This window comes from Manis javanica, chromosome 3 (assembly GCF_040802235.1).
Source record: "Manis javanica isolate MJ-LG chromosome 3, MJ_LKY, whole genome shotgun sequence".
In the NCBI taxonomy this organism is placed as follows: Eukaryota; Metazoa; Chordata; class Mammalia; order Pholidota; family Manidae; genus Manis; species Manis javanica.
This window is the reverse complement of record NC_133158.1, coordinates 210,151,968-210,177,798: the sequence shown is the minus strand read 5'-3', so window position 1 is coordinate 210,177,798 and position 25,831 is coordinate 210,151,968. Positions and strand designations below refer to the sequence as shown.

General features: G+C 49.4%; 1 protein-coding gene and 1 pseudogene across 2 annotated transcripts; one reads left to right on the top strand and one right to left on the bottom strand.

Annotated features, from left to right (window-relative positions):
* Positions 1-470: 470 nt before the first annotated feature.
* On the bottom strand, positions 471-1,763 carry LOC108394321 (V-type proton ATPase subunit D pseudogene; annotated as a pseudogene).
* A 4,188-nt stretch (positions 1,764-5,951) lies between these two features.
* Positions 5,952-24,178, top strand: STMN4 (stathmin 4). 2 transcript variants are annotated; one of them, XM_073232720.1, is made up of 7 exons: positions 5,952-6,083; positions 17,232-17,323; positions 18,433-18,528; positions 19,653-19,861; positions 20,477-20,668; positions 21,361-21,414; positions 23,565-24,178. In XM_073232720.1, the coding sequence occupies exons 2-6, from the start codon at positions 17,311-17,313 to the stop codon at positions 21,379-21,381; spliced, it is 531 nt and encodes a 176-aa protein (XP_073088821.1). In that variant the 5' UTR covers positions 5,952-6,083; positions 17,232-17,310; the 3' UTR covers positions 21,382-21,414; positions 23,565-24,178. The 2 variants fall into 2 exon arrangements, with proteins under 2 accessions (XP_073088821.1, XP_073088820.1); XM_073232719.1 differs by lacking the exon at positions 21,361-21,414 and having other exon boundaries at positions 5,953-6,083.
* The last annotated feature ends 1,653 nt before the right edge of the window (positions 24,179-25,831 follow it).

The window sequence follows — 25,831 nt, the reverse complement described above, 5'->3', positions numbered from 1 at the left end:
AGGCCAAGGTGCAAGTGTGCAGGCACACAGGGTGCGCCAGCTGGAGCTGGCGTGCATGGGTTAGCGTGAGACCACTGCTGTCTCCTAAGGAAGTTCCTTCCAAATTTGTTGGGTGAGCAGGTCACTTGTAACACAGATGTCAGTGGAGTAGAATGACACAACTGCAGACTAAATTCTACATTTCCTGGGCAGGGTCTATGCTAACTCTTCTATGGTAAATGGTTGTTGAGTTATGATTCTGCAAAGGTAATCCCAGAAATGGACACCCAGGAAATTTTATAACCGTGACATTCTTAGGCCAAAAAGTAAATAGCCACACATACCAAACGTACACACTGTGAATCAAAACAATACCATGTTAGGGCTTCAGAAGCAGAACAGGAAAGATTGTTTGGTTGCAAGACCCTCACCCTTTTCTTCAGCCAGAGGACAGAGGGCTCCGTCACCTCTCTACCAGTCCTCCATTGCTCCTATGCCTGTCTGACTTTTCCTCGAGAATCTTTGCCTTCTCCTGCACTTTCTTTACCTAATGAACTCTTCTCACCCCTCTCATCCGGGTCTGTGATGATACAGCAAAGGTCCTGCCAATCAGAGTGTGACGACATGCTCAATGGTCTGTTGGCTGTCCTGGTAGCTTCACCCAGACTAACCGGGGAAGTCTGCAGCCACGCTAGTTCCACCCGCAACCCCACTGCTTGTGCCGATTCCTCTTTAATGTGGCCACTTGCTCCCCTCCTTGGCTAAACCCATGAGGTCATAACTGTCAGTTCCTTCACGGGAATGTTCAGATCTTCACGAAGATATACCTGCTGCAGTACCTTCTTTTGAGAATCTTCACTTGGGTGTTATTTAAATTTTGGATAACTGGGGTGCTGGAGCCCCTGCTGTGAACTTGGCCTCAGCAGGTGGAAAGGCAGCTTCTCTCATCACCGTACCTGTCCGCGTTGTAGTTGATGTTATCTTCTGTAGTATCTGTTGAAATCAAAGCGTTAAGACATCATATTTTTTATTTTGGAGGTTTTGATCTCTTTGTGCTCCTTTTATTCATTTATTTTATTTAACCTTATTTTTGTTGAAGTACAGTTGATGATATACAATATTATATTGGTTTTTGGAGTACAATACAATGTTTTGACAATTACATACATTACAAAATGCTCGCCCTGGTAAGTGTAGTTACCATCTGTCACCATACAAGGATATTATAGTATTATTCACCACATTCCCCATGCTGCACTTTCATCCCTGTGACTTATTTATTTCATAACTGGAAGCCTGTGACTCTATATGTTCTTCATCTATTTCTCCCATCCTTCTATTCTCTTCCCCTCTGGAGACCATCAGTCTGTTCTCTGGGTTTATGAGTCTATTTCAGTTTTATTTGTTTGTTTGTTTGTTTAGATTCCACATGTAACTGAAATCATACGGTATTTGTCTTTGTCTGACTTATTGTACTTAGTGCAATACCTTCTATGTCCATCCATGTGTCACAAATGGCAAGATTTCATGCTTTTTTTATGGCTGAGTAATCTTCCATTGTATATATGTATCACATCTCTACCCATTCAAGATTGATGGACACTTAGGGTGCTTCACTGTCTTGACTACTGTAAATAATGCTGCGATAAACAGAACAGTGCAGATATCTTTTCAAATTAGCGATTTTGTTTTCTTCATATAACTCTGAGCTCCTTCTAATCCAGGCTTCATGATGGTCTGCGCAGTTTGCAAGGAAAGATTTTAACTCAGTCTTTGCCTGACATTTGCACAATGACTATTTGGATGGCATCCTCTGCAGTAGCCCAAGTGTCTCCCTCCCCTGGAGTCAGCTGATTGTCTTGCCCATTTTCCAACTGGTGTGTATGTATTTACTGTTAAGTTTTGACATAAATTCTCTTGTTTTGTTAACAAGTTTGATATGGGCTTCTGTTTACTTGCAAACCCATTGGGAATTATATTGAATGACAATTGCAATTATAGCTAACATTTATTGAGCACTTACTTTGTGTGAGGCACCGTTCTAAGTAACTTACAGGTTTTAGTTCACTTGTATGTATGTTGTTTTTATAAACGTCGTATGTTGCTGTTGTTCTAAACATTAACCACCATCATAATTTAGTTTACACATTTAACTGGCTGCATGAGAAAACAGCTCTAGCAATCCAGCATTGCCAAAATTCAAACTGGCTGAGTTTATTTGCGTTTCAGTTGATTGAAAAATCTAGGCCACCAATGTCACGAGAGTGCCAAGTCACAATAGTCACTCTTGAAGTGAAGTAACGGTGTTCACAGTTTGAAAAATTACATAGTATGCGCAGGTTTTTATTTGTTTTAAGTAAATACCTGACAATGTTCAGTTCAACAAATTCTACAGAAGAAATCCCCCCAACTTTCATCTCCTCCTAAAATAAAGGCAGAAGATAAATGCCCGTTTATAGTATATAGTTTTAAAAACTGCATCAGTATAAGTGAAGCAGTTATATATATAGTGATCAGATATTCTGAATTCTTGTGTGAGGCTAGGACCGTGTTTCCTGGGGTTTGGAAAGACAGCGGAGGTTCACTGGAAGTCCCCAGGGCGACTGGAAGTTGGCCCTAAGTAGAGCCACCTCTGTGCCGGGCAGCACCCCCTGGGGCCTGGACACTCACCTCTGAGCCTCGGGGGCTGTTAGCATGAGTTACTGGTGAGCCATGTCAATGAGCTGGGACCATCCTTGGATGCCTGGCTTCTGGATAATTGACCATCTACACTGCTGGGGCTTCTCACACTTCAAAAGCAACAGATAGAAGCAGAGCCCCCATTCCCAACTGATGGACTTATTTCCACCCTTAGAAGAGGTAATGAATGGGGTCCCCACAGTACAGCCAGGCAGCACAGGGGCCCCCTCTGACTGTCACTGCCACAGTGCAACCTGAGTTGTGAGAGGTGGTGTCAGCAGTGACCGAGGATCTGCTCATTGTGAGACCCACGTCCTCTGCCTAATGTCCAGTTGCTGCATTTAGAGGGATTGGTCCCAATCTGCTGGCTCTCCCACAGCCAACGCAGCAGGCCCAGGATGGCGTCTGCCCACTACCTTCGGTCACTGAAGTGTAAGGAACGCCTGCCCCAACCTTCCCCTCCAGCTCCTCCCTGCTTGCGACCTGCCCCACCGGACTGTCCAGCTTTGACCTTGCTGATTTCTCCCGCATTTGGTCTCTCCCTCTCCTTTATCCTTTGGACTTGATACTTGGCCCATTTTCCTACAATAACTGTGTTTCTTTCTGCCACCTTATTGCCTTTTGCCAACTCAGGGAAGGCCTGGGACGCTCCCCTCCAGGAAGACCCAGGGGCCTTGGCTCTGCCGGCTTGCCTGCCTCGCCCTTTCCCAGAGAGTACCCCCTGACCCCCAGGAGTTCAAGCCCGGACCTCACTCTTAACAAGAGGCAGTTTGCAAGTTCGCTTTCCCACTTGACTCGTTTTCTTTTATAAATAGGAAGGCAGATCCCTTTCTCGCCGGGCTGTTGTGAGCCTTCCTGATTGCACACTATTGCCCATCGCAGCTTCGTTCTCAAGTGGTGGCTACATAATTCTTGCAACTGGTCTCTGCTCTCCGGTAGAGATGTCTTGTCCTTCCCCTTGGCCCGCCCCACGCCCTGACAGTGGTTAGGGGAACTCAGACCGCTCCCCTCCCTTGTAGGGTGGGCAAGGATCTCTCAGCGGCTGCCATCGCCATGGCAACTCATGGCCCCCCTCTCTCCACTTTCCAGAACCTGCAGGTTTGTGGACTTCCAGACTTCTTAGGGCTGGAAGGGAAAGGAAGGAGAAACTCGGGGGTGGGGGAAGAGAGGCTCCCTTGATGGCAAAGGCTGCCCCACATTTCAGGTTTGCTTAGCGCCCCGGTTCCAGGCGGTATGCAGTGTGGCCTCTGTTGTGTCCGTAGGCTGAGGAAACCATTACATATCCTTAGGCACTCCTGGGTCCTTCGGAAATGCACTGCTTGGGGCCCGAGGATCCTGGGCTAGTGGCACGTGGCATGCACGGTGAGCGTGAGGTTCAGAGAAGAGCATTTTGGTCCAGCTGCCCTTGGAGCACTGCAGAGGGAATGAAGGACAGAGCCAGCGTGTGGGAGCCTGGGAAACTCCACAGGCTATGGGGCAGTCATTATTTTGGCTGCCTGGGATAACTGTTGGCCAGAGGGGGTGGCCTAAGGACTCTCTCCCCTCCTGATGTGAAGTGGGGGATGGAGATATATATATGCCCACCTGGGCACCCTGGACAAAACCACAGGGCATTGGGCCTTGAGGCGCCAGATGGTGGGTGCGGGCAGGGAGTCAGAGCCGGGGCTGGAGAGCTCCGTCCTCGCCCGCTGCCTGCAGACACAACACACCGCTGGTCTTTACTGCACAAACCGTGATGTGCACATGCTTGTCGGAGCTCTTGTGCTTTAAAGACATAACACAAGAGCATGGGCTAAATTCCAGGCTACCTTTGCCACTATGTGTGTTCTCAGTCAGCGGCGCTGTGGTTGTGGAGGGTGAGGGTCCATGAGAGTGACTGCGGTTGAACAAACCCTCCTTAAGAAGCGTGAGGGGGTGACATTCGGACACATGCTAGAATGAAGCTGTGCGGATGAACCCTGAGGACACTGTGCTAAGGGAAATCAGCCAGACTGAAGGACAAACACTGTATGATCCCATATACATGAGGTAATACATGAGGTAATGAATGTGCTAGAATAGGCATGTTCACTGAGACAAAAATCTCAAAATAAGAGACAAAAAAAACCCACACAGAGATAAAAAGTAGATGAGAGGTTCCCTGGGCTGGGGCGGAGAGGAAAAGGGGAATCGGTGTTTAATGGGCACAGAGTTTCCACTTGGGAAGATGAGAAAGTTCTGGAGATGGATTGGTTGATGGGTTGGATCTGTTCTTATTGCCACTGAACCATATGCTTAAAGATGGTCAAAATGGCAAATTTTATGCTATGTATATTTTGCCACAGTGAAAGAAATTAACCACCACCCCATGCCAGGCAAAGGGGCCGAGATGGGGCTGGGAGGTGGAGCTGGCTGCCCATGCCTGGGAGTGTGGGCATGGCGACACCCTCAGGAGCCTCTGATGGGGACAAGCAATCTGGAGAAGGGGGTCCTGCTTGATGTCTGCCTGGTTCCACAACTGCTGAGCATTTCTGTGACTGCCACCTCCACCTTCTGTGACTGGCTGAGGGTGAGTGGGCTGAGAAGGCCTGCACCCCCGAGGGAACTAGGGCAGCCACCTGGGTGACTCCCACCTCCTCTCGGGGGCTACCTCATTGAGGAATCACGGGGAGAGTGGTGACCCTTGGCTCCCGTCATAGCCTTCCCTCGCTCTCCCTCCCTCTGGAGGCCCTGGGGAGCTGGGGGCATCCCCCAGCGATGGTCAAGCTGCCGCAGCAGAGGTGTGACCGATGTCACAGCTAGGTGACAGGAGGGAAGCCCCGCTCTTCTGGGACCCCTGTGCCACATGCTCACACCTCAGGGCCTGGGTGCTGGCAGCCCCTCTCTGCCTTCTGAGTCGCTGTTCAAACCCACCAGCCCTCTGACAGAGCTGGAAACAGGCACCAAGCCCTCTGGGGAGCTATTTTTAGGGTTCATCTGTTCTTTCTGATTTTTCCTCTAGATTCCATATTCTCCCACCCCCAGACCTGAAAGAACTAGATTGTGGAAATCCTTCACCATTCCCCCACCCACCCCCTGCCCCAGGTCCTCTCCCCTGAGTGGCTCAGCTCGCAAACCGTGCCTTCGCCCACCTCCCCGGACCACTCCCTTTTTCTCCTTCATCCCACCTGCGCCCCACAGCTCCCCTGCCCCACGGGCAGTGTGGAAAGCAGGCTGTTTGTCTGACATCATCTTCCACTCCCCAGCCTGCTAAGAGTTACTCACTCCGGCAATCCCTGCTCCGCCAGAGACCGTCCAATTGCCAAGCAACCCATGGCGGGCCAATCACAGCGCTCAGAGATGATGTCATGGCGAGAGTGAGCCTGGTGCTGATGTGGAGAGAAGCCTAGGGTACCACTAATTGACAGAGTGAGGGAGGCAGCAGCTCGCTTCGCACTGGCCTGCAGGTAAGTAGAATGAAATGCTAATTATTTGAGGCTTTTCAGTCAGAAGGGGGAAAGCAAGCCACAGAGAGGAGGACAGAGGGAAGGAAGGTGTCTGGCTTCCATTGTGTTGCTTTTGGTTTCACTCAGTCAATTAAACTTTGTCAAATCCTGGGGAGATGGAGTGAGGCGGAAGAACAGCCCTTGGCAGAGGGGTGAGGGGGGGCTACAGGGGCGTCTTTTATTCCAGAGCTCAGGAGAGAGGACCGGCAGGAATTTCCAGGATTTCCTTCGGGTCCGATGTCCATGGTGTGTTGTTTCTGCATAAAAATGTGCTGCTGAGAGAGAATGGTTTTGTTCAGGGTCCGGCTTCCCCTGGAACTGACTCTGACCCCCACGCCCCTTTCATGCTGGAAGCTACCCTGTGATTGACATTTCCTTTCTCAGCCACAGCCTTTCTCGGCTCCCTTTCTCATTCGTATCATCCTTTTCTTCTTGCCCTATCTGCACTGGGCCACTTTTTTCTCTTGGTTCTAAGGATGCAATGAGATCACCACCTCCTCCTTGCTCCGCCCCACCCTGAGGTCAACCTGATCCTACCTGGGCAGGGCCGGCTGGCAGGGAAGCTGCAAACTGCGGGCACCTACAGCTGCCACGCCCTGGTCCCTGCCTGTGGCTCAGCCAGGCTCCTATTCGCTCAGCCCACCACCCTGGCCAGGACTTTAAGCATTGTCCTCTCCTCCCTGGACACAGGGATTTGACGTCCTGCAGCCAGCTGTGCCCCATGTGGCGGAGCTGTCTTTGCTTTGTTCCTCCCAGGAAGACTCAGGCAGGTGTGGAGGAGCCCCATTGTCCTAAAGAAGGGCTGGTCTCCAGAACCTCTTGGGGGGCTCAAAAATATTCAGCAGCCTGAGTTCGAACACCCAGGGCAAAGGTGCCTCATGTCTCAAGACCAAGAGGATAGTAGGCGGGGGCAGCCAGGAGTGGCCCCTGGAGTCCTGCAGCAGGGGTGGGAGGTTGAGAGGGAATGTGGGAGAATCTCCCTACTAAGGCTGAGGCCCCCTCTAGGGGAGGAAACCTCTCCTATGGGCGGGAGTCAGGGTGCCAGGAGGAATGAGATCACCCACCAGATGAGCTGATAATCACAGTGCTGGAGTGAGCAGTGAGGGGGCAGAGGGCAGGTCTGCAGAATGGAGCTGGGGTCACCCAGGGACCTATCCTCTAGGGCCAGCCAGCTCCCAGCTCAGCCTGACCCAGGCTGCTTCCCTGAAGTCCGCTCACCAGCCCCAGCACCAGAGCAGCTGTCAGCAGGTCCCAGCCCTTCTGGAATCCCCAGCTCTACCCAAGCCACTCTTGGAACAGGCTTGGAGTGGGGAGGAGCTTTAGCTGATAGATGGACCCCCCCACAGAGCATGGTAGGGAGTGAGCACCCCATCATTGAAGGCATTCAAGCAGAAGGGTGGCTATAGGGGAGATACCTGCATTGTGTTGGTGACTGACCTAGATTAGTGTTTTTCAAACTGTAGGTTGAGACCCATTAGTGGATTGTGAAATCAATTTTGTGGGTTGTAACTGGTATTATTTTATTTAAAAAAATGAGATAGAGTAGAAAAAAGTTGAAACATCTCACACAGTAAATATTTCCTATGCCATTTTTTAGTTATATTATTAAATTTATAAACACATTTTGTAAATATATTTATAAATAAATACAAATATATTTTTATGCTTCTGCTTATATTTCAGTTATGTGTATATTTATGTGTATGTGTATGTATCAGTGACCATGTCTTTAAATATATATGTCAGTATCATGACATGTACATGCTGGGTCATGATATAAAATGTAGTTCTTTATTATGGGTTCCAGTAAGAAAAAGGTTTGAGAAACATTGGACTAAGTTCCTTCTAGTTACCTCTTCTAACTATAAGACTATAAGACTGTGGAAAACTCTTACTAGACTGTGAACTTCGAAAAAAGTTATTTTAATTGTAAAATACACATAACATGAAAGTTACCATTTTAACCGTTTCTAATTTACAGCATGTGTCACTAAGTATATTCACATTGCTGTGTAGCCATCACCCCCATCTGTCTCTGGAACCTTTCCCTTGTTCCCCAGATGAACAACAACCCCCCATTTCTCCTTCCCCCAGCCCCTGGCAACCCCTGTTCTGCTTTCTGTCTCTCTGAGTCTGACTGCTCTTAGGACCTCACAGAAGTGGAATTATGTGGTATTTGTCCTTTTGTGACTGGCTTGGTTCACTTGGCACAGTGTTCTCCGGGGCCATCCATATCTTTCACTATGAACTTTTTGCACAGAGACCTGTCTTGTTCATATGTGTCCCTATGACATATATGTGCCTCTATGTGTCCGTATTTTACACCATGTACAAAAGAAGTGCCCCAAATCCAAGTATTATTTCAAATGGAAAACTGTTCCTCTCCAGGGAGATTCCAAGTTCTAACAGACCCGTCAAAGCCAGAGAAGTCCAGTGTAGCATTGTCCTTCCTGCGCGGACTCTTGCACAGACACGCTCTGGGTGCTGGGGGAGTGCGAGGATCTTGCATTTCTTGTTTAATATCTAGATTTCATTTTGGCTCAGCAAAATAAGTCCCAGAGCCGAGTGAGAGTGGCTGCCTTTTCTCATCCGTGTAAGCCATTTTAACCACATTTGCCCTGTGGGACAGAAGTGCGCTGGCTGATAACATTTAAAATAGAGCAATAAAGATTGGTAAGCAGAGATCTAGAGAGCAAGGTAGTGGAACAGGGAAGAGAGACATGGGCAAAGAAGGCAGGTGAGAGGGAGGTAAGGAGAGGAAACAGTGGCCACACTGAACCGATCAAATAGAAAGAATGGGAAAATACGGTTCTTTTGTGTTCTTGATTTTAAATAAGTGGATACTTTAAAAAATCAAGATAATAATCAAAGAAAGAGCTTAGTTTTCCTGACCCCGTAAGATCCTCTCTCCAGACACCCTTGATATCTTTAGATTATTTCTTACCCGGAGAATGTAATTTGGAGACATAGAATTCCCAGAGATTTGAAATCATGGGTAGGTAGAAATGAGTCATTTTGGGGGGAGGGATAAAAGTTTTGGGGAAGATTATAAAACATGCAAAATGTGATTTTTATAATGCCCTCTAAGGAACCAAACTCTCCCTTCTCTACCCCCCCACCCCCCCTTTTGGCTTGGGAAATAAACATGCCTCATGTATAATTTAATTTGCTTATCAAATTAGAATTTTCTATATACAAAGATGTGATCTCTGGAGAAAGGCTACTTTTTCTGTTATGACATAAGGACAAAAAAATTTCCTCTGATGTTTAAAAAGCATTTTTTTCAGGTTTTTACATTTTTAGTCTCATTAGGAAGACAGGAAGACACATAGATGTAGGTACATACATACCTATCTCTCTTCCCCACCAAAACTCACTGCACTGGTCTTTTCCATGAATTAAAACTGATTGTCGTGTGTCCACCCCCTCAGTGTCCTGCTATCAGTGGTGGGTGGTGGGAGGCAGGAAGACAGAACAGATCAGAAGGGGAAGGGGTCTGGGGTGCTTAGTCTAACTTACACCAGGGCACAGGCAACCCGGAGTTCAGAGAACAAATCAGAACGTGCATGCAGAGAAAGGAGCCTGAGTGTAAACACTAGGGTGAAAGACTGAGCTGGGGAGGAGCTTAGGGACGGAGCAAAGTTCCAGTGGGTAAGCTGGGTGCTAGTGCCCAGAAATCCAGACCGGACAGGGAGTGAGGTTCAGACTGAATATGTGGAAACAGGTGGATAGGTTCTGTCTCCTGACAGCACAAACACAATTTGGCTGTTGGTCCTGGGACAGGTCTGTCTGTCTCCTACACCTGTCAGCAAACCAGATATGCAAGGACTCAAGTATTCCGTGATTGCTTCTTAGAAAAAATGTACTGTACTCAGAATATGTGTATCAAATTAAAGAACACATGACCAAGAAAGACACGGTATTGATAACAGTCTTGAAGAAAGAAAACACTAGAATTTGGAGTCATTGTGTAGTCACAATCAACATGTTGATAAAAGCTGAGGGCAAATGTCAAATATCTTGAGTCTATGGAATATATCTATTAAATTCATCATTGTATTCCTTCTTAGTACCTTGCATAAAATACATAGAAGGTTCTCAACAAGTATTTGTTGAATGAGTAACGTGAGAAAGAAATCAGTAATGATAACCCAAAACTGAAAATCCTGATCACTGGTAAAATCGAATTTGTAGTGAAAGTAAGGAAAAGCAGGTGAAATGTCTCATCTCACGCAATGAAAACCATTAGATACTGTATTATTCTTACTGTGATGAAAAATAGATACAAATGATTTTAACTTAAAGATAAAAACAAGGTGTAAAACTTACAAAGCATTGGAGAAGAATGAAAGAACAAAGAAAACAAGAGTGATATTGCAAAAAATAAGAGTCTCCTGGTAGTGTACTAAATGTGGCTCAGAAACTTAGTTCTGGTCCCCTACTTAATCTTGGAAAAGGCACTGGACCTCTTGGGCCCTCTGTTTCCTCATCAGAAAAAGGGTGAAACTTAAGAGCTCTCCATGACTCCTCCCATATATGGGCAGAGCTTGACCCCTGGAAGTGTCTATAAATCTACTGCTTATTGTCTATTGATATGAAATTGAGTTAATTTGTTACACGTGGAAGGACACGTGTATGCGTTTTAACAGGGACTTTCTGAGGCACAGCCTGATGCAAAAGAGAGCTTAATGCTTCGAATTTTGAGCACTGGGCTACCCATGGTTGGGAGGCAGGTTTGGGGCAGGCGAGTCTTTGTGCACCCTGCAACCACAGGTCCTAGGTAACCATCCATCGCACTTGTATTTACACTTGGCCTTGGATATGAGGAAGTACCATGGAACTTTGATATAAGGAGATTTTGGTTCAAGTTCATCTTTCTCATCTACTTGCCTAACTTTGAGCAAATCAAGTTACTTACCTGAACTGATCATCTGTAAAATGGTTTTACTAGTATCTATAATAGTGTTTAGACAGAATGAAATGATAAAATATTTATGCCCAGATTAGAACTGTGTAAAAATAACAGACACAGGGGATAAAACAACAAAACAAAATGTCAATAGAAAAATGTAGCCAAATGACAGGGACTTTTCTGTGTCACACTGATGTCCTGAAATATGTTAATATGTTTGTAATGAGAACGTTACATATAAAATGCCTTTGTGCATACAGAGAAGACAAGTAGTGATTCTATAGTATCTTACTATGCTGATGGACAGTGGCTGTAGTGGGGTATGTGGTGGGGACTTGATAATGGGGGAAATCTAGTAACCACAATGTTGCTCATGTAATTGTATATTAATGATACCAAAATTTAAAAAAATGCCTATGTGCATATATATGCACTTGCAGTGTCTCATAAACTGTAAAGCACTACAAAATATTCCTCTTGTTGTGACTAGGAGTAGATTTTGTTCTATATGCTGATGCTTCTGAGAACTTTGACCCCAGGACCTCTCACGGTCCCTGGGTCACAGTGCCTTGCACTACAGCCAGCGACCCTGAATAGAAGTCCGTGCCCATGAACTTTCCTTCTCATATGTTGATCCTTCTGTACATATTGAATGGAAAATAAAAGTAGCCCCGAAAGTGCTATCACTGTGGATCATTTAGGGCAGTGGTTTTCCAGATTTAGCTTTGTGTCCCTCCCTGGTCCAACCGCCTGTTACGGCTGTTACAGCTAGGGGGCGCTCCTCAGACTCAGCCCCTAGAGCTCTGCTCTTGTCTACAGGTGCCACCTCCCCGCTTCCCAGAAGCTGCGTTTCTAGCTAGGTACTGTCTGGAGGTTGCTGCTGACCATGGCTCCCACCACCTACTACGTTTGAAGCTCTTAGAAGAAATTAGATGCCAGTTCCCCAAAGCCAGTTCCTCACACACTGTCCTGCTTTGCCCAGCTCTGTGCACCTCCCTAGTCCCTTCTTGGCCTGTATCCGCTCCTTCCCCCTTTATAACATGGCCCATGCTACTGCAGGAGAATTGCAGAAGGCCTGCAGAGCATCTGAAAAACTTCCAGAGGCTCCAAATTCCCACCCAGGGGACCTGTTTCATCTTTTTCATTATCAAAAGTCCTTGTAGTTATTTTAGGCCCTAGCTGAGGGCTTGGCACAGAATTTAATTTCAATAAATATTGTGGGGAAAATGAAAACCACATTCATGAAAAAATAATTTACCTCCTTTTTTAAAAAATCCAAGTAAGACATATATATATGGCTGCCAATCAGCCCTCCTATCAGCACAAAACAGCCTGGGTTACTGGTGTACGGAGGTGATATGATTCCATGACATTTAGGTAGCTTGTGCAGCTTATTTCAGAAAAATATGTAACTTCAACAGGACTTTTAAAAAGACTGGTAACTGGCACAGACATAAAACGCCACCTTGCCCTACTGCTTCTGGTTAGCAGACCAGGGTCCGAGCTCACTGCTTCCGTGCTCTGATTCTGTGCCAGACCTCCTATGGTGTCTCTGAACACTCTTGTCAGGAGCTACTCTGCTCAAACCACTTGGACGTGTATGAGCTTCTTATTCCTCAAAGAGTCCAGATGGGATTGATACATCCCAACGGCATTAGTGGGTGTCTCTTGCAGTGACAAATAAAACCCTTGCTTACTTGGGCTATGTGGGCATTCAGAGGTGCCTCAGAGGTTGGATGTGTGCCCAGTAAATGGCCATGTGGCATCTGGGAGCTTGAGGCTGTCTTGGTTATTGGCTGCATTCCAGAAAGCCTGGGACCATGGGTCACCATTTCTGGTCACATAATGAAGTCCTTCTGAATCCCCATCTTTACTGCTGCTCCGGCGGCCCCCATCCAGGCTGTCCTCTCACATCCTGACGTGTGAAGGGGAAAGACACTGGCACTGGGATCCAGAGGTTTGGACTCTGCGGCCCCCTCTGCCACAGAGCCAGGGTGACCTTAGGTCTCTCGCCCCCGGAGATGAATATATTGGCATTTGGAAGGGACAATTGTTGGTTATGTGGCATTGTTGTGTGTAAATGCAGGATGTTTAGCCTACTCAGCTCCTGCCCACAACTACCTATAGCACCCAGTCTAGTGACCATTGAAAAATCCCAAGTAATGAAAAGTACAATATAGGGAAAATACTCAATAATATTGTGATATCTTTGTATGGTGACAGTTGGCAACTACATTTATGTGGTGAGCATTTTGCAATGTGTATAATTGTTGAATTATTGTATTGTATACTTGAAACCAATGTAATATTATATATCAACAATACTTGAATTAAAAGAAAAGTCCCGTATATTTCCCGGGAGTGAGGCCGCCCCTAGTTGAGGGCCCGTAGTGGCTGCCAGTTCTCACCACCTCAGGCATTCTGATGTTCTGGGGGCAGCTGGGGGCGCTGATCTTTCCCCCAACCACGTCACCACGAGATCCTTCTTCAGTCAACAGCCTTGATTCTAGACCTTCGCTGTCATCTACCCCTATCCCCAAGTTAACTTACTCTGAGTCTTATCTCCTGATGGCCTAGATCTCTGTGTGGCCAGGTTACCACTAACTAATTAATTTTACCAATTATGCTATTGGTTCCACCGATCAACAAAAATATGTGATTGCTTTGCTTTTCCATATTTAGACTCTTCTGAGTTGTAAGTGTAGGGAGCAGTTTGCCAGTGGGAAGCAGGGGTGGGACTTCACTGGACTTTCTGGAAGAGTCTTTCCCTCCCCCCCTCCCTTTATTTCCTTTCTCAGAATGTTCCATGGGCAGCAGCCACATCTTTTGGGTCTTGAGTGAAGAAGCAATGACATGACTTTGGCATGAGGCTTTGTAAGGGCCCTGCATACCCACAGGTACACATCAGAGGGCGTGTCAACACTGGGCAGCTGAGATAAGGTGAAAGAACCACGGGTTTCAACCCTGGCTTTGTAACTTGCTGAGTGTATTAGTTTCCTGTGGCTGCTGTGACAAATTACCCCAAACTTGGCTTGAAAACAGCAGAAATTCATCTTACAATTCTGGAGTCCAGAAGTCCCCCATTAAGGTGTTAACAGGGCCACAGCCCCCATGGACTCCAGGGGGAATCCTTCCTGTCCTCTCCCAGCTTCCGGTGGCTCCAGGTTCTCCCCGGCCTGTGGTTGCACCCCTCCAGCCTCTGCCTCCATCTTCACATGACCTTCTACCCTCTCCTTCATGTGTCTCTTATAAAGACACTTGTCATTGGATTTTGGTGCCACCCAGACAGTACAGAGTGATCTCATCTTGAGATCCTTAACTACATTAAATCTGCAAAGACTCCAAATAAGATCACATTCCCAAGTTGCAGGGATTCGGATGTGGACATCCCTTACCGGGGAACACCATTCAACCCACTGCTCTGAGTGACGAGTGACCTTGGAAATGTCACATAGCCCCAATGAGCCTCAACTCCTACATGTATAAATCAGGGGTAATAATTCCTATGTCACAAGATTGTTGTGAAAATTAAAGAGAAAGCATTTGTCACACAGGAGGTGCTGTATAAATACAGATTTTTATTTGTGCAGACTTCCAGTTACAAATCCCTTGGCCACGCACACCTCTGCCCTTCTCTGGCTGTGTCCTGATCCTTGCGCTTGTCTTCTCTGTCTCTCCGACCTGAGTTCTCCACTGGTTCCTCCTGCTCATAAGGGTCCTCGCACAACATCTTCCATGGAAGTGTAGAAAGCACTTCCTACATGTTTTTAATTAAATTATCTTCAGGCCAGACTGGCTTTCCCTGAGTCCCCAGGACCATGGAGGAACCAGCAGTTAGCATCCAGCCCCTCCACTGGCCACAAGGGAAGAGCTTCAGAGTCAGAAGATCCGGATCCTAGAACCAGCTGTATCCCTACCCAGCCATGTGACCTTAGCCAAGAGCCTTAACTTCTCTCTGAGTCCCATATTCTTCATCTGAAAGTGATGCTTGTCGTGTCAGCCTAGGCCAGTCTCATGGGAAGATCACCTAGGATAATGTGGGTGACGGGGATTGTAATCTGTAAGGTGGTCCATGGGCACAGGGCATCATTGTCATTCCCGGGCTCAGGCCGAGAGGCATGTCCCTGACCCTAGTACCCCCTTCTTCAGAAATAGCCCAGCTCAGTCCCCCTTCTTTCTATGGTGTCTCTCTCTGTTTGTATCCCCACTTCTCATGCATTATCCAGGCAAAAGTCTGGGGCCGCTCCCTCTCCCGGCAGGAGCTCAGTCGCTCTGCCAGCCGCCTCCTCATCCATCAGCCTGGGCATGAGCGGAGATTGTGGAGAATGGAGCCTCCTACCTACCCCAGACGTCGCGTCCAGTCCTGCTCAGGGGACCACTGGTACTGTCAGGATCAGCCTGACTCCGGGAAGAGAGGCTCATTGTGCTGCCTTGGGAGGAGGGGTGGCGGGGGCCTCTGGCTCCAAAGAGACAGGAGGACGTGGCGACATGCAGGGCACAGAGCACCCTAGGCAAGCTGGCCTGGCTTCAACTTTCCACTCTCTCACTTGCTAGCAGCCTGACCCTGAGCAAACCCCATAAGCCCTCTGAGCCTCTGCTTCCTCATCTACAAATGGGGATAGCAGCTCCCACCTGCTTACTTGGGCACCTGATCTCTCCCACCCTGGTCTCTAGAGGGAAAACCTCACCAAGGAAGAAAAGGGATTCTAAGTCAGCCCCAGGTCCCTTTACCTCCTGAAGAGGCCGGCGGTGAGGCTGTCGGCTCCCGCAGCACCCGCTGGGGCGGTCTTCCCTGAGGGTGGCTGTCTCATGCTCTCCAGAGACACAGAACCAGTAGGATACAGACGAGAGAGAGACTCATGTTGAAGGTCTGGCTCCTCAGTTAAGGAGGCTGAGAAATCCCCTGCCCGGGAAAGCTGGGGCGGAATGCCAGTCCGCGTCTGGAGTCCCGAGGGCCAGGAGCCCCCATGTCTGAGTGCAGGAGAAGGCAGAGGTCCCGGCTCAAGCAGAGGAAGCGGGCTCGCCTTTAGGTTCTATCCAGGCCCTCAGTGGACGGGGTGTCCACCTTCTGTGCTCACATGCCAGTCTCTCCCAGCGGTAGCCTCACAGGCACGCCCAGGAAGAATGTTTGCCAGTTAGCTGGGCTCCTCTTCGCTCAGTCAAGTTGACACAAAAACTGACCGTCACAGAGCAAGGACCACAGAGTCCCCTTAGTGACCGCTCATCACTGGCTATTCCCCACTCCCTCGGATGGTCGCTTTCAGCGGAGGCCTGTCACCCACTGTCCCCAGGACGCTCCTTGGTCTGCTCTCTGTCCGGCTCTCCTGCTTCATCTCTCCCTCCTCCTCCTCACGTTCTGGCCCAGAACCATGCAGTCGAGAACCCCTAGACCTGGAGCTCTCCCACCCCTGACCCTGCGTGCTCTGCTTCCCCGGGAGAATGCCAGCCCTGCCACCTTCTGCTTAATTCTAACTCATCATTCAAGACTCGGTTCAGATGCTGGGGGGGGCCAGGGGGCACCTGCTTCCCTCTGCAGACCTCATGCTGAGTGTGGAGCCCATCTTCTGGGCCCTCACAATAATTCCGCATGGCAATTCCCACCTCCACACTAGACACATTACAATGACAGTATTCCTCAGCGTCGTTTCTTCTCATAGTTCCGATTCTCTTTAATGGGGTCCAGGTGTGCTTAGGACAGTGTTTTTGACGGGGAAGGGAGTGAGGGGGCTTCTGAAGAGGTATTTTGGTGTCCTCTGCCCAGTTCCCTCCCACCCCACAGCAGAACAGGCAGATGGGAAGCTGGGATGGGCCTGGGGAGGAATTCAGGACACACAGTTATTTTGGGAATACTTCCTGGGTGATTCTGACTGAGGACTTGTCTCTCATCCTAACCTTTGCACTGGGCCAGGCCACGAGCTGTGCAGGGAGGTAGACAAACACCCGTTGATGCATACAGTCCGAGGAAACCCCTATATCTGAGACTGGGTAACCAGTTGTGAAACTGTTGTCAATGCCTGGAGGCTGAACTGATTGGGGTGATGTCGGAGTGCGAGGCTGGTGTTTGGGAGAGGGGGAGTTGGTGTGCAGAGGTTCTGGGGGTGGAGCAGACCAGGTCCCTGCTGGGATTCTCTCCCTGGTTGTGGAAGGACCTTGCTTATGTGAATAACCTGTCAGCAGTAAAATATTCTGTTTCTCAGGTTTGGGACAGCATCCTGAGCTGGTGACAGCCTTACTCTGTGAATTTCAGTGGGATTCAGCTCTCACATTTCAGAAAACATGACCCTCGCTGGTAGGTACAAAAACCGCCTATGTGACGGGTATCCCAGCGGAGGGGATTTATGCGTACACAGGCATGCACTTTCCATATGCACAGAAAGGAAAAATACCAACAGGGAGTCCACTTAAGGGTTACAAGAAGTTACCTCCAGGTGGTGGGTGACATCACAGCTGAGCTTTTCTGCCTTTCACTCATCTCCGTGTGTGTTTTAAAAAAATTTCAATAATGCACATGTATTACTTTTGAAGTTAATTTTGTTTTCCATTTGAAAAAGGAAATGAGGGGAAGAGGGTCTGGCACTGTGCAGGGGCTTTACCTACACAGCCTGAGTACACCTAGCTTAAAAGAAAGCATGGCCCTGGGACAGTGAGGGGGACTGTCAGGAGCATGTGCCAGCGCCAGGGCGGGGGTGGGCTGGACAACGGCACATCGGCTCTGACCTGTGACCGCCTGCTGTTCAAATCCTCCCCCGACAAAGAGAGAGTAGACAGCGGTGAGGGTACGTACACCTGCAGCCCTTGTGGATGCCAGCCCCTCTGGCACTGACCACCACTCTGGCTGGGAGGGCCGAGAAGGCTCCCTGCCTGAACTTGCCCCCAGTGAGGGGCAAGACCAGAGGGCCTGTGGTGAGTTTGTTTACTCCTCAGGGAGACCCTGTCAAGCACGTTGAGTAAAATGGAGTGAGGGTTTCCTGCATTCTGGAGCAAAATAAATGAAATACCCCGGGCAAGTGTGGGGAGACCGAGAGTTGTCTCGGTCTGGGAGACCCAGGGTGCCAGGCTGGGGCAGAGGCATGTGTGCTTGGGGCCTTTACCCAAGGGCATTTTGTATTCAGGTGGGGGGAAGATGATGCCCTGGGGAGAAGATAGGCCCATCTGGGCGCACTGGAAGGCTCTGCTTTTAACAGGTGGACAGAAGTGGGTCCGAATCACACAGAGGAATCCTAAACAGGGCTGCTCGGGGTCAAGGGGGGTGGACCCCCAGCCAGGGCGGGAGTCCGGGTGTTTGGGTGCCTCTGGGGAGCCTGGCGACCCCTGGCTGCTCCGGCACCCGGACAAGCATGGATGCTGGCTCCTGAGCCCGGGAGGGGGTCGCCTTCTTCACCTGTGGTGTCTCCTCAGCCTACAAAGAGAAGATGAAGGAACTCCCGCTGGTGTCCCTATTCTGTTCCTGTTTCCTGGCTGATCCCCTGAATAAGTCATCCTATAAGTACGAAGGTAAGTCAGGGTCATAGCAGGGAGAGTAATGGGTAGAGGGTTCCTGTGACTTGTATCCATGACAACAGAGCCCCTGACCCCAATTTCATGAAACTCTCCTCCCAGAAAAATTACCCAGCCAATTCTCAGGGTCTCAGCTCCAAGTGGAGGCAGGCAAGGGGCTGCAGGGGTGGGGGTGTGCCTAGACAGCAGCAAAGGTCTGAGTCGGACCCCCTGCAGAGTGCTTTTAATCTTAGCTTTTGTTCATTTGTTTAACAAATGGATGCTGTGGAGGATGCAGAGGTGAAACAGACAGAGATCCTGCCCTCAGGGACACTTAAACTAGGAGAGAAGACAAGACTGGTGTAAATCACTAGATTCCCCCGTGAAGGGTAGAGGATGCTCTAGGAGGGTCCGGAGATGGGAAGAGGACTTCCACCTACGGGCCACCCCAGGAGGGTCTGTGGTAGCCGTGCTGCCTGGGACCTGGGACAGAGTCCCAGGGTGCTGGCGGAGAGCACCGAATACCCCATCATGGTTTGTAGTGTTGGTGACCAGGTCACCTCTTAATTTCCCAGAGATAAAAAAGGAAGGGGTTGGTTTGGTCTGGAAATGAGAGCTGACGGTGCTCGGGTGACCTGAGATTGTCTTTTCGGTTTAGGCTGGTGTGGGAGACAGTGTAGGAGAAAAGATCAAAGCCAGCGGGAAGACAGTGGTGACTGGAGAGAAAGACGAGAGCGGGGTAGGAGGGAGTAAGGGGAGAGGTGTCAGCAGGCCGAGCCTTCAGAGCTGGAGCGGGATGAGCCGCGGAAGGGCAGTGGGTAACGCACCACTTCGGGCCACCATAGACGACAGCTGGAGCAAGAGCTCAACTACGGCAGGAGGCTTGTGGCGGAAGCAGAAGCCGGAGCCGCTGCTACAGCCATTCTTAGAAATCACGTGTCCTGGGACCCCTTCTCTTGGAGCCTGAGACTGTACGGTGGCTACCAACTCCTCCTGGCCCCTCAGAGCCCACTGCCCTTAGGTGCCATGTTCAGGGCAGACCCAGGACCCTGGTCGCCCAGATCTCCCACGTCTGTGTGCATGCTTCACGGGGGACCCTGTGGTCTTCGCGGGCTGAGCAGCCCCTTTCCTGCTCTCTGCAGCAGACACCGTGGACCTGAACTGGTGTGTGATTTCTGACATGGAAGTCATTGAGCTGAACAAGTGCACCTCAGGCCAGTCCTTTGAAGTCATCCTGAAGCCGCCCTCCTTTGACGGGGTGCCTGAGTTCAATGCTTCGCTACCCAGGCGGCGAGACCCTTCACTGGAAGAAATCCAGAAGAAACTAGAAGCAGCCGAGGAGCGAAGGAAGGTAAGTGCTATCTTCTTCCCTCCATCTCAGTGTGAGGGGGAGGGAGTTGGTTTAAGAAAGTTAAGGAAAGGGTGGCAGGGGATGAAGGTCATGATATGGGCCACTACCACCCCGTCATGTGCCTTCTGTGTTTTCTGTTGATTATTATGTGTCAATGCTGATGCCATCTTTGTGTATGCTTTTCTTCATCTTTCAAGCAGAAAATAATCTTCCCCTCCCTTAAATTCCTGTAGCATTTCCTCTCTACCACTTAAGGCACATGTCACATGCTTATCTCTACTAGACCTGCAGTTAACAAGATGTCCTAGGTCATGCTGATATATGTCTTATCTCTACTAGACATTTTTCCTTATTAAGTTTCTAGGACAGTGCCTGGCACATAGTATATGCTCACCCAGTATTTGTGAGTGAATTTATGATAGCAAGGAGAAAAAGAGAACGGAGGGTATGGTGGGAGTACCCAGTACGTCTTTCTTACTTCCTGCCAGAGGGCCAAGGACCAGGCTCAGGGAGGTGTGCTCCGGGTGTGGGGCTCTTGACGGTAAGTCGTAATAGTATAAATACACCCTGACATCTCACCTTCAAGGGCCCCTTTCTCTCTCTGTGCTTCCATAGTACCAAGAAGCTGAGCTCCTGAAGCACCTGGCGGAGAAACGAGAACATGAGCGGGAGGTGATCCAAAAAGCCATAGAAGAAAACAACAACTTCATCAAGATGGCTAAGAAAAAACTGGCCCAGAAGATGGAATCCAACAAGGAGAACCGAGAGGCCCACCTTGCCGCCATGTTGGAACGGCTGCAAGAGAAGGTAGGTGGTCCTGGACCGGAAAGGAGACCGCTGGGGTCCTCTCTCCCTCCACGGCAAGTATAATGGACCTACATGTCATTTCGGGGAGCAAAGAGCCCCAGGCAGGAATGGGGATATTTCTGTTAGGCTGGATCCTTAGAGTGTTCCAAGGACTGACTGTAAGAGAAGTTGTAGGCAAGAATCGTGGACCAAGCTTTGGAATTCCTTGGGAGTTTTGCTGCACAGCTACACAGTTGAAATTTCCCATTGTTTTAGGAAGATCAGATCTCTTATCTTAGAGAAACAGCCTGCCTAATGCATGGGAGTAGGGACGAACAAGCGGTTGTACTGTCCTGGCTTCATCCTTGAATGGGCCGATTTGATTTAATGAAAGATGCTGACATGAGCTCTTGGCTCTAAGCCAAGAGTATGATGAGCTGAGTTGCCCATTGAGCAGGAAATACGATTCTCTCTAAACCTCTTGATATGGACCGAGTGAGTCACAGGTCTTGCCAATATTCTGTTTTTTGTCAATAAACCAAATGGTGTCACCTAAATATGAGAAACATGAGAGACTGAGGTTGGTCCCACGTGTCAGCAGAAGAATAGCCCGTTGTGCTGAGAACACGCTGGCCTCATTTCCTGCATCTCAAGGCTGCCCCAGTTTCTCCTGCAGCTCCCGGGAGAGCTCCAGCTCTGTGTTTTATTTCCAGGAACCGCCTGCTGCGCGGTGACTCCCGGGACCCGATCGGTGGCCTCGTCCCATGGTGAGCAGCGTGGTCCCCGCTCCTTCCTGCCCGTCCACTTAGAGTCTTAGGCCCTTGGCAACAGCTGCTAGAAAGATCTGGTTTCTTCACAGGGGATCTGAATGCTGCATAGGCCGTGCAGCTGGCCAGCATGCGGGCAGCCCCTCGGCTCTTACACTCCATCCTTCTAGGGACAATGAGGCCTCCAACAACTATTAGATGGGAGGGAAGTATCTGGTTCTGATGTCAGTCTTCCTCTGTTATTGAAGATGACTGGGAGCAAACTCTTACAGGAAAACGTCTGAGATTGGGATAGATGGGGCATGGGCTTTCAGGCCAAACCCAAGCAAATAACCGAGGCTAGGGCCTTGATATGGCATTTGAAAGACCGCAAAGCACTTTTATTTCATCATACCTCTATCTTCACAACAAGCTCACGAGGCAAGATGACTGTGTTATCCACACTTACCAGTGAGAGAACCGTGTCAGAACATCAAAAGACTTGCCCGGGATCACACAGCCACTAAGTGGCAGAGCTAGGACTAGAACCCAGTTCTCTGGCTACCAGTCCAGGTGGCTTTTTCAACACTTGTTCCAAGAAGAGCAGCCCACAGTCATCCTGCCAGTCTTTGTTAGAGAGAGGGCCACTGGAGGCCATGGAAAGGGAGTCTAGAAACCTAGGGTTCTGCCCAGCAAGCTCACCTGGGAATGGAGGTAGATTCTGAGGTGGAGAGATTGGGAAGGTCCATGCTCTGGAGTCAAAGCTCTGCAGGTAAGGTAAGGCTCAAAGCAGCAAGATGTCAGAGCAAACATTTGAGAGGGCATTGCTCTCCTGGGGTCTTGACCCCTATTCATCCTTGCCCACTGGTGAAGGTAGGAGGTAGAATTAGAGGGAGGGGTGTGGTTTCCGCCCTGCCCCAGGCTGGGAACACCATCAGCAATATCTTCTGTGTCAGTATTTGTGTGAGTCACCGACCAATCTGCACCAGACTTACATGGTATAAAGTTTAAAATGACAGATACTCGGACCCTACGCCAGCCCTACCAGCCCTGGCTTTCTAGGGATGGTGCCAAGGACCTGCGGTTAACAAGCTTTGTAGGTCATGCTGATATGTAACAGGGCTGAGAACCACTGCCCTAGCCGCACCATTCCCCACATTTTCCCCAGAGTCATGGAAAGTTCTAGGGCCTCTCCAGGAACCTGGACTGCCTCAGGAGGCCTTCTCCAGACTGACTGGTGATATCTGAATGTATACCAGGGTCTAGTAGAAACAATATTTATTGAGCACCTACAATGTGCAAGGTACTGGAGGAGGAACTGGGGGATACAGAGAAGAAAAAGGTGTGCTCTCTGCCCACAAGGAAGTCACCGTTTGATAGAGGGCCCAGATATGTGCACAATGAACAGTAATGTCAGGCAGACCACCGTCAGCCCTAGAGGTGAACACAGAAATCTGCAGGGCAGAGCTTCCCCTCCATCACCCTCTGGTCTTTAAAGAACAGAGAACTGAGTCCTGACAGTGAAGCGAATCGGTTGAGGTCACACAGCTGATGGGCCTTTAATGGGAGATCCCTTCCTTTGTCCTGATGATGCTGTGAAACAAAAGAAGGTTCTCTTAACAAGACTTGTTTGAAAGTCCACTTTTTGGAGATGGAAAACATTTCCAAAATTTCCCCAGTCAGTTTGTACTTTAAGGGGCCTCATCTTTCATCAGGGGGCTTAGACAACCTTTGCTAAGGAGACGGACAAGAATCTAAAGCAGCAGCCAAGGTGCATGTATGTGTGGGGGACTCCTGTCTGACTACCTGCCCCTCTGGCACAAACTACACTGAGCTGTTCCTTACAAAGTCAAGCAATGTCGTCGGTGCAACCCCAGAATGGTCAGGTGTGGGAGGGAGAGGCTGGTGGGCTCTGGGGTCGCTCTGAGGTGGTCCCCCCACTGCAGGCTGGCCCCGGTCAATGAGCTCCCTGGGGCCATACCAGCCGTCTCACTCACCTGCCGCCCGCCAGTCTCACTTGCCACCTTCTGCCCCTTCTCAGGACGTCTGTGCAGGCCCTGCTCTTCACTCGTGTGGCAGCCATTCTTTGCTTTGGGTTCTCCTGCCCTTCAGCCTCCCTTTACCTCGGGGAAGCCTGTGTGACCCGCCCCTCTTCCCTCCCTTTCCTCCAGGACAAGCACGCGGAGGAGGTGCGGAAAAACAAGGAGCTGAAGGAAGAGGCCTCTAGGTAAAGCCCTGAGGCCAAAGAAGTTTCCAGAACGGCCGGACAGCTCCAGCAGCTCCGCAGTTCCTGAGGCAGCCTCGCCCACCGCCGGCTGCTCTCCCAGCACTGGGGTTTGGGGGGTGGGGGGTGGCCAGGGGTTGTTCCCTCTGCTTTTGGTGTTTGTACATGTTAAGAATTGACCAGTGAAGCCATCCTATTTGTTTCTGGGGAACAATGATGGGGTGGGAGAGGGGAAAGAAGGAGAGAGTTTGGGAAAGGGAGGTAGAGAAGGACTCACAAGCACTGCAGCCCTGCCCACTGCAGAGTCAGGTCAAGTCCTTGGCTTTTCTTCACAGTAAACATCCAGGCACATGTTGAGGGGAGTTGAAACAGGGCAGTAGAAGCTCCGAGGGAAGTACGGAGTCCTGGGTGGGGCAGTGGCTGCAGGGCGTGGCAGGAGGGGCCCAGAGAGATGGCAGGGGGCCGGGAGGTGTTGCTCCCGCCCTGCAACAGCTGGGATGAGGTCTGAATGTGTGTGTCTTAACCATCATCTTTTGATCATCATGACCAATGAAATATTTATTCCAAGTCTCCAGTTCTTTATTTCCTGAATTTGTCTCTTGGATGATTGCTAGAATATTCTTGAATTCAGCTTCCACCCATCAGGTGGCCAATGTCCCTTCTGTTCCTTAGTTTGACCATGACAGCATCTGAAGTGCCAGGCAAGGCGGGTTGAAAGATGCTAGCTTCTGGCATGACCGAGAAGTGTGCTTTGCTTTCTCTCCTTCTACTTTGAAACCTCCTTGGTGGGCTGCCCGCTACTGGATTGAGTGCACTGAACTGCTGAGAAAGGAAACCCAGCCTTCCCTTCTGTGGACTGACATTCTGATGTTGTTGCCAAGGTGCAGAGTAAGAAGGAAGCCATCCTCACTTGGGGGGGTGGGATTCCAGGCAGCCGCGAGAAAATGAAAGAAAATGAAAATGAAAGGTTTGTCAGTGGAAGCAGAGGAGGTCATTTCAGACCCACCAGTCACCTTATCCAGAACACGAATCCATGGCTGGGAAATGAGTCTCCCCCTTGTCTTTCCTGCACACAGGAGTGGGTAGGGGGACGACCTTCACGAACAGGGGCCCAGGGCATCTCCCCACCCTGCCCTGAATACTGTGTAGCTTTGTACAGCTTTGCAAAAAAACCATTTGGCATTGCCTCGCCACCCCCACCAGTGGTTCTAAAATTTAGCTTCATTTTAGGACGAGATAACAGGAGGGGTCAGAGAGGATGACGATGAGGAGGTTGAGGACGGTGGTGGTGGTGGTGGTAATGGTAATGATGGGTCCTCACACTTAGGTAGATATATATAAAATCTCACTTAGTCTTCATAACAACCCTACCCAGTGGGCATTCTTATTATTCCATTTGGCAGACAAGGGAACTGAGGGATAAAAAAGTTAAGTAACTTGCTCAAGGCCATACAGATAATAAGTGGGCCAAAAGGTCTAGAAGTCTGGCAGTTCGTCCCCAGGGTCCACACTCTTAGCCACCGCACTGCGCTGCTTCTCTGCATTTCCGGACTAGGATAGGAGTCCCAGGACAGTGTTTCTTAAATTGCAAGTCGAGAATTATTGGATTGTGAAATCAACTTGTGGGTGCCACCCAACTTTATTTCTTAACCACGGAATAGAATAGGAAACAAAATATTGAGGTGATCACAGGCAATATGGGAGGTCTTGTTTTATGGAAATTGTGTTTCAGTGTTGTATTTGTGTATGTTTTAAATCACAGCATAAGATGCATTTCTTCCTGGGGGTTGCAATCAAAACTCTTTGAAAGCCACGGTCCCCGGAGACCAGAGCTACAGCTCCAGGGCTCTTAGGAAGCTGTGGAGCTTGAGAAAGTGAGAGCCTGTGGTCATGCAGTCAAGAATTGTCTGCTTCTGAGTAAAAGGAGGAAAGAGTGGCCTCGAAGGTCTGTTCTCCCAAATTTGCCCACCAATGTCTTCGTCCTCCACGGGATGGTCACCCAAGGCCAGGAGGGAGCTCAATTCCCACTACTCTCATTCACCAGAGTCCTGCACTTACCAGTCATTTTCTGATAAACCCCGTTGGTGCACACGTCCTGCCACCCATCCCCTGAAGCCCTACTGACGCATGTGTCCACTCTTTGCATATACAGTTCCCTTGCTTCATTGAGTTGCTTTTCCCTGCCTGGATAAGTGAATTCCTATGCATTTTTAA

Bases quoted from the DNA above. Each gene is read 5' to 3' on its own strand.
- STMN4 (XM_073232719.1), top strand. The intron at 19,862-20,476 runs GTAAGTGCTATC...GTGCTTCCATAG, and splicing joins CAGCCGAGGAGCGAAGGAAG to TACCAAGAAGCTGAGCTCCT. The intron at 20,669-23,564 runs GTAGGTGGTCCT...CCTTTCCTCCAG, and splicing joins TGGAACGGCTGCAAGAGAAG to GACAAGCACGCGGAGGAGGT.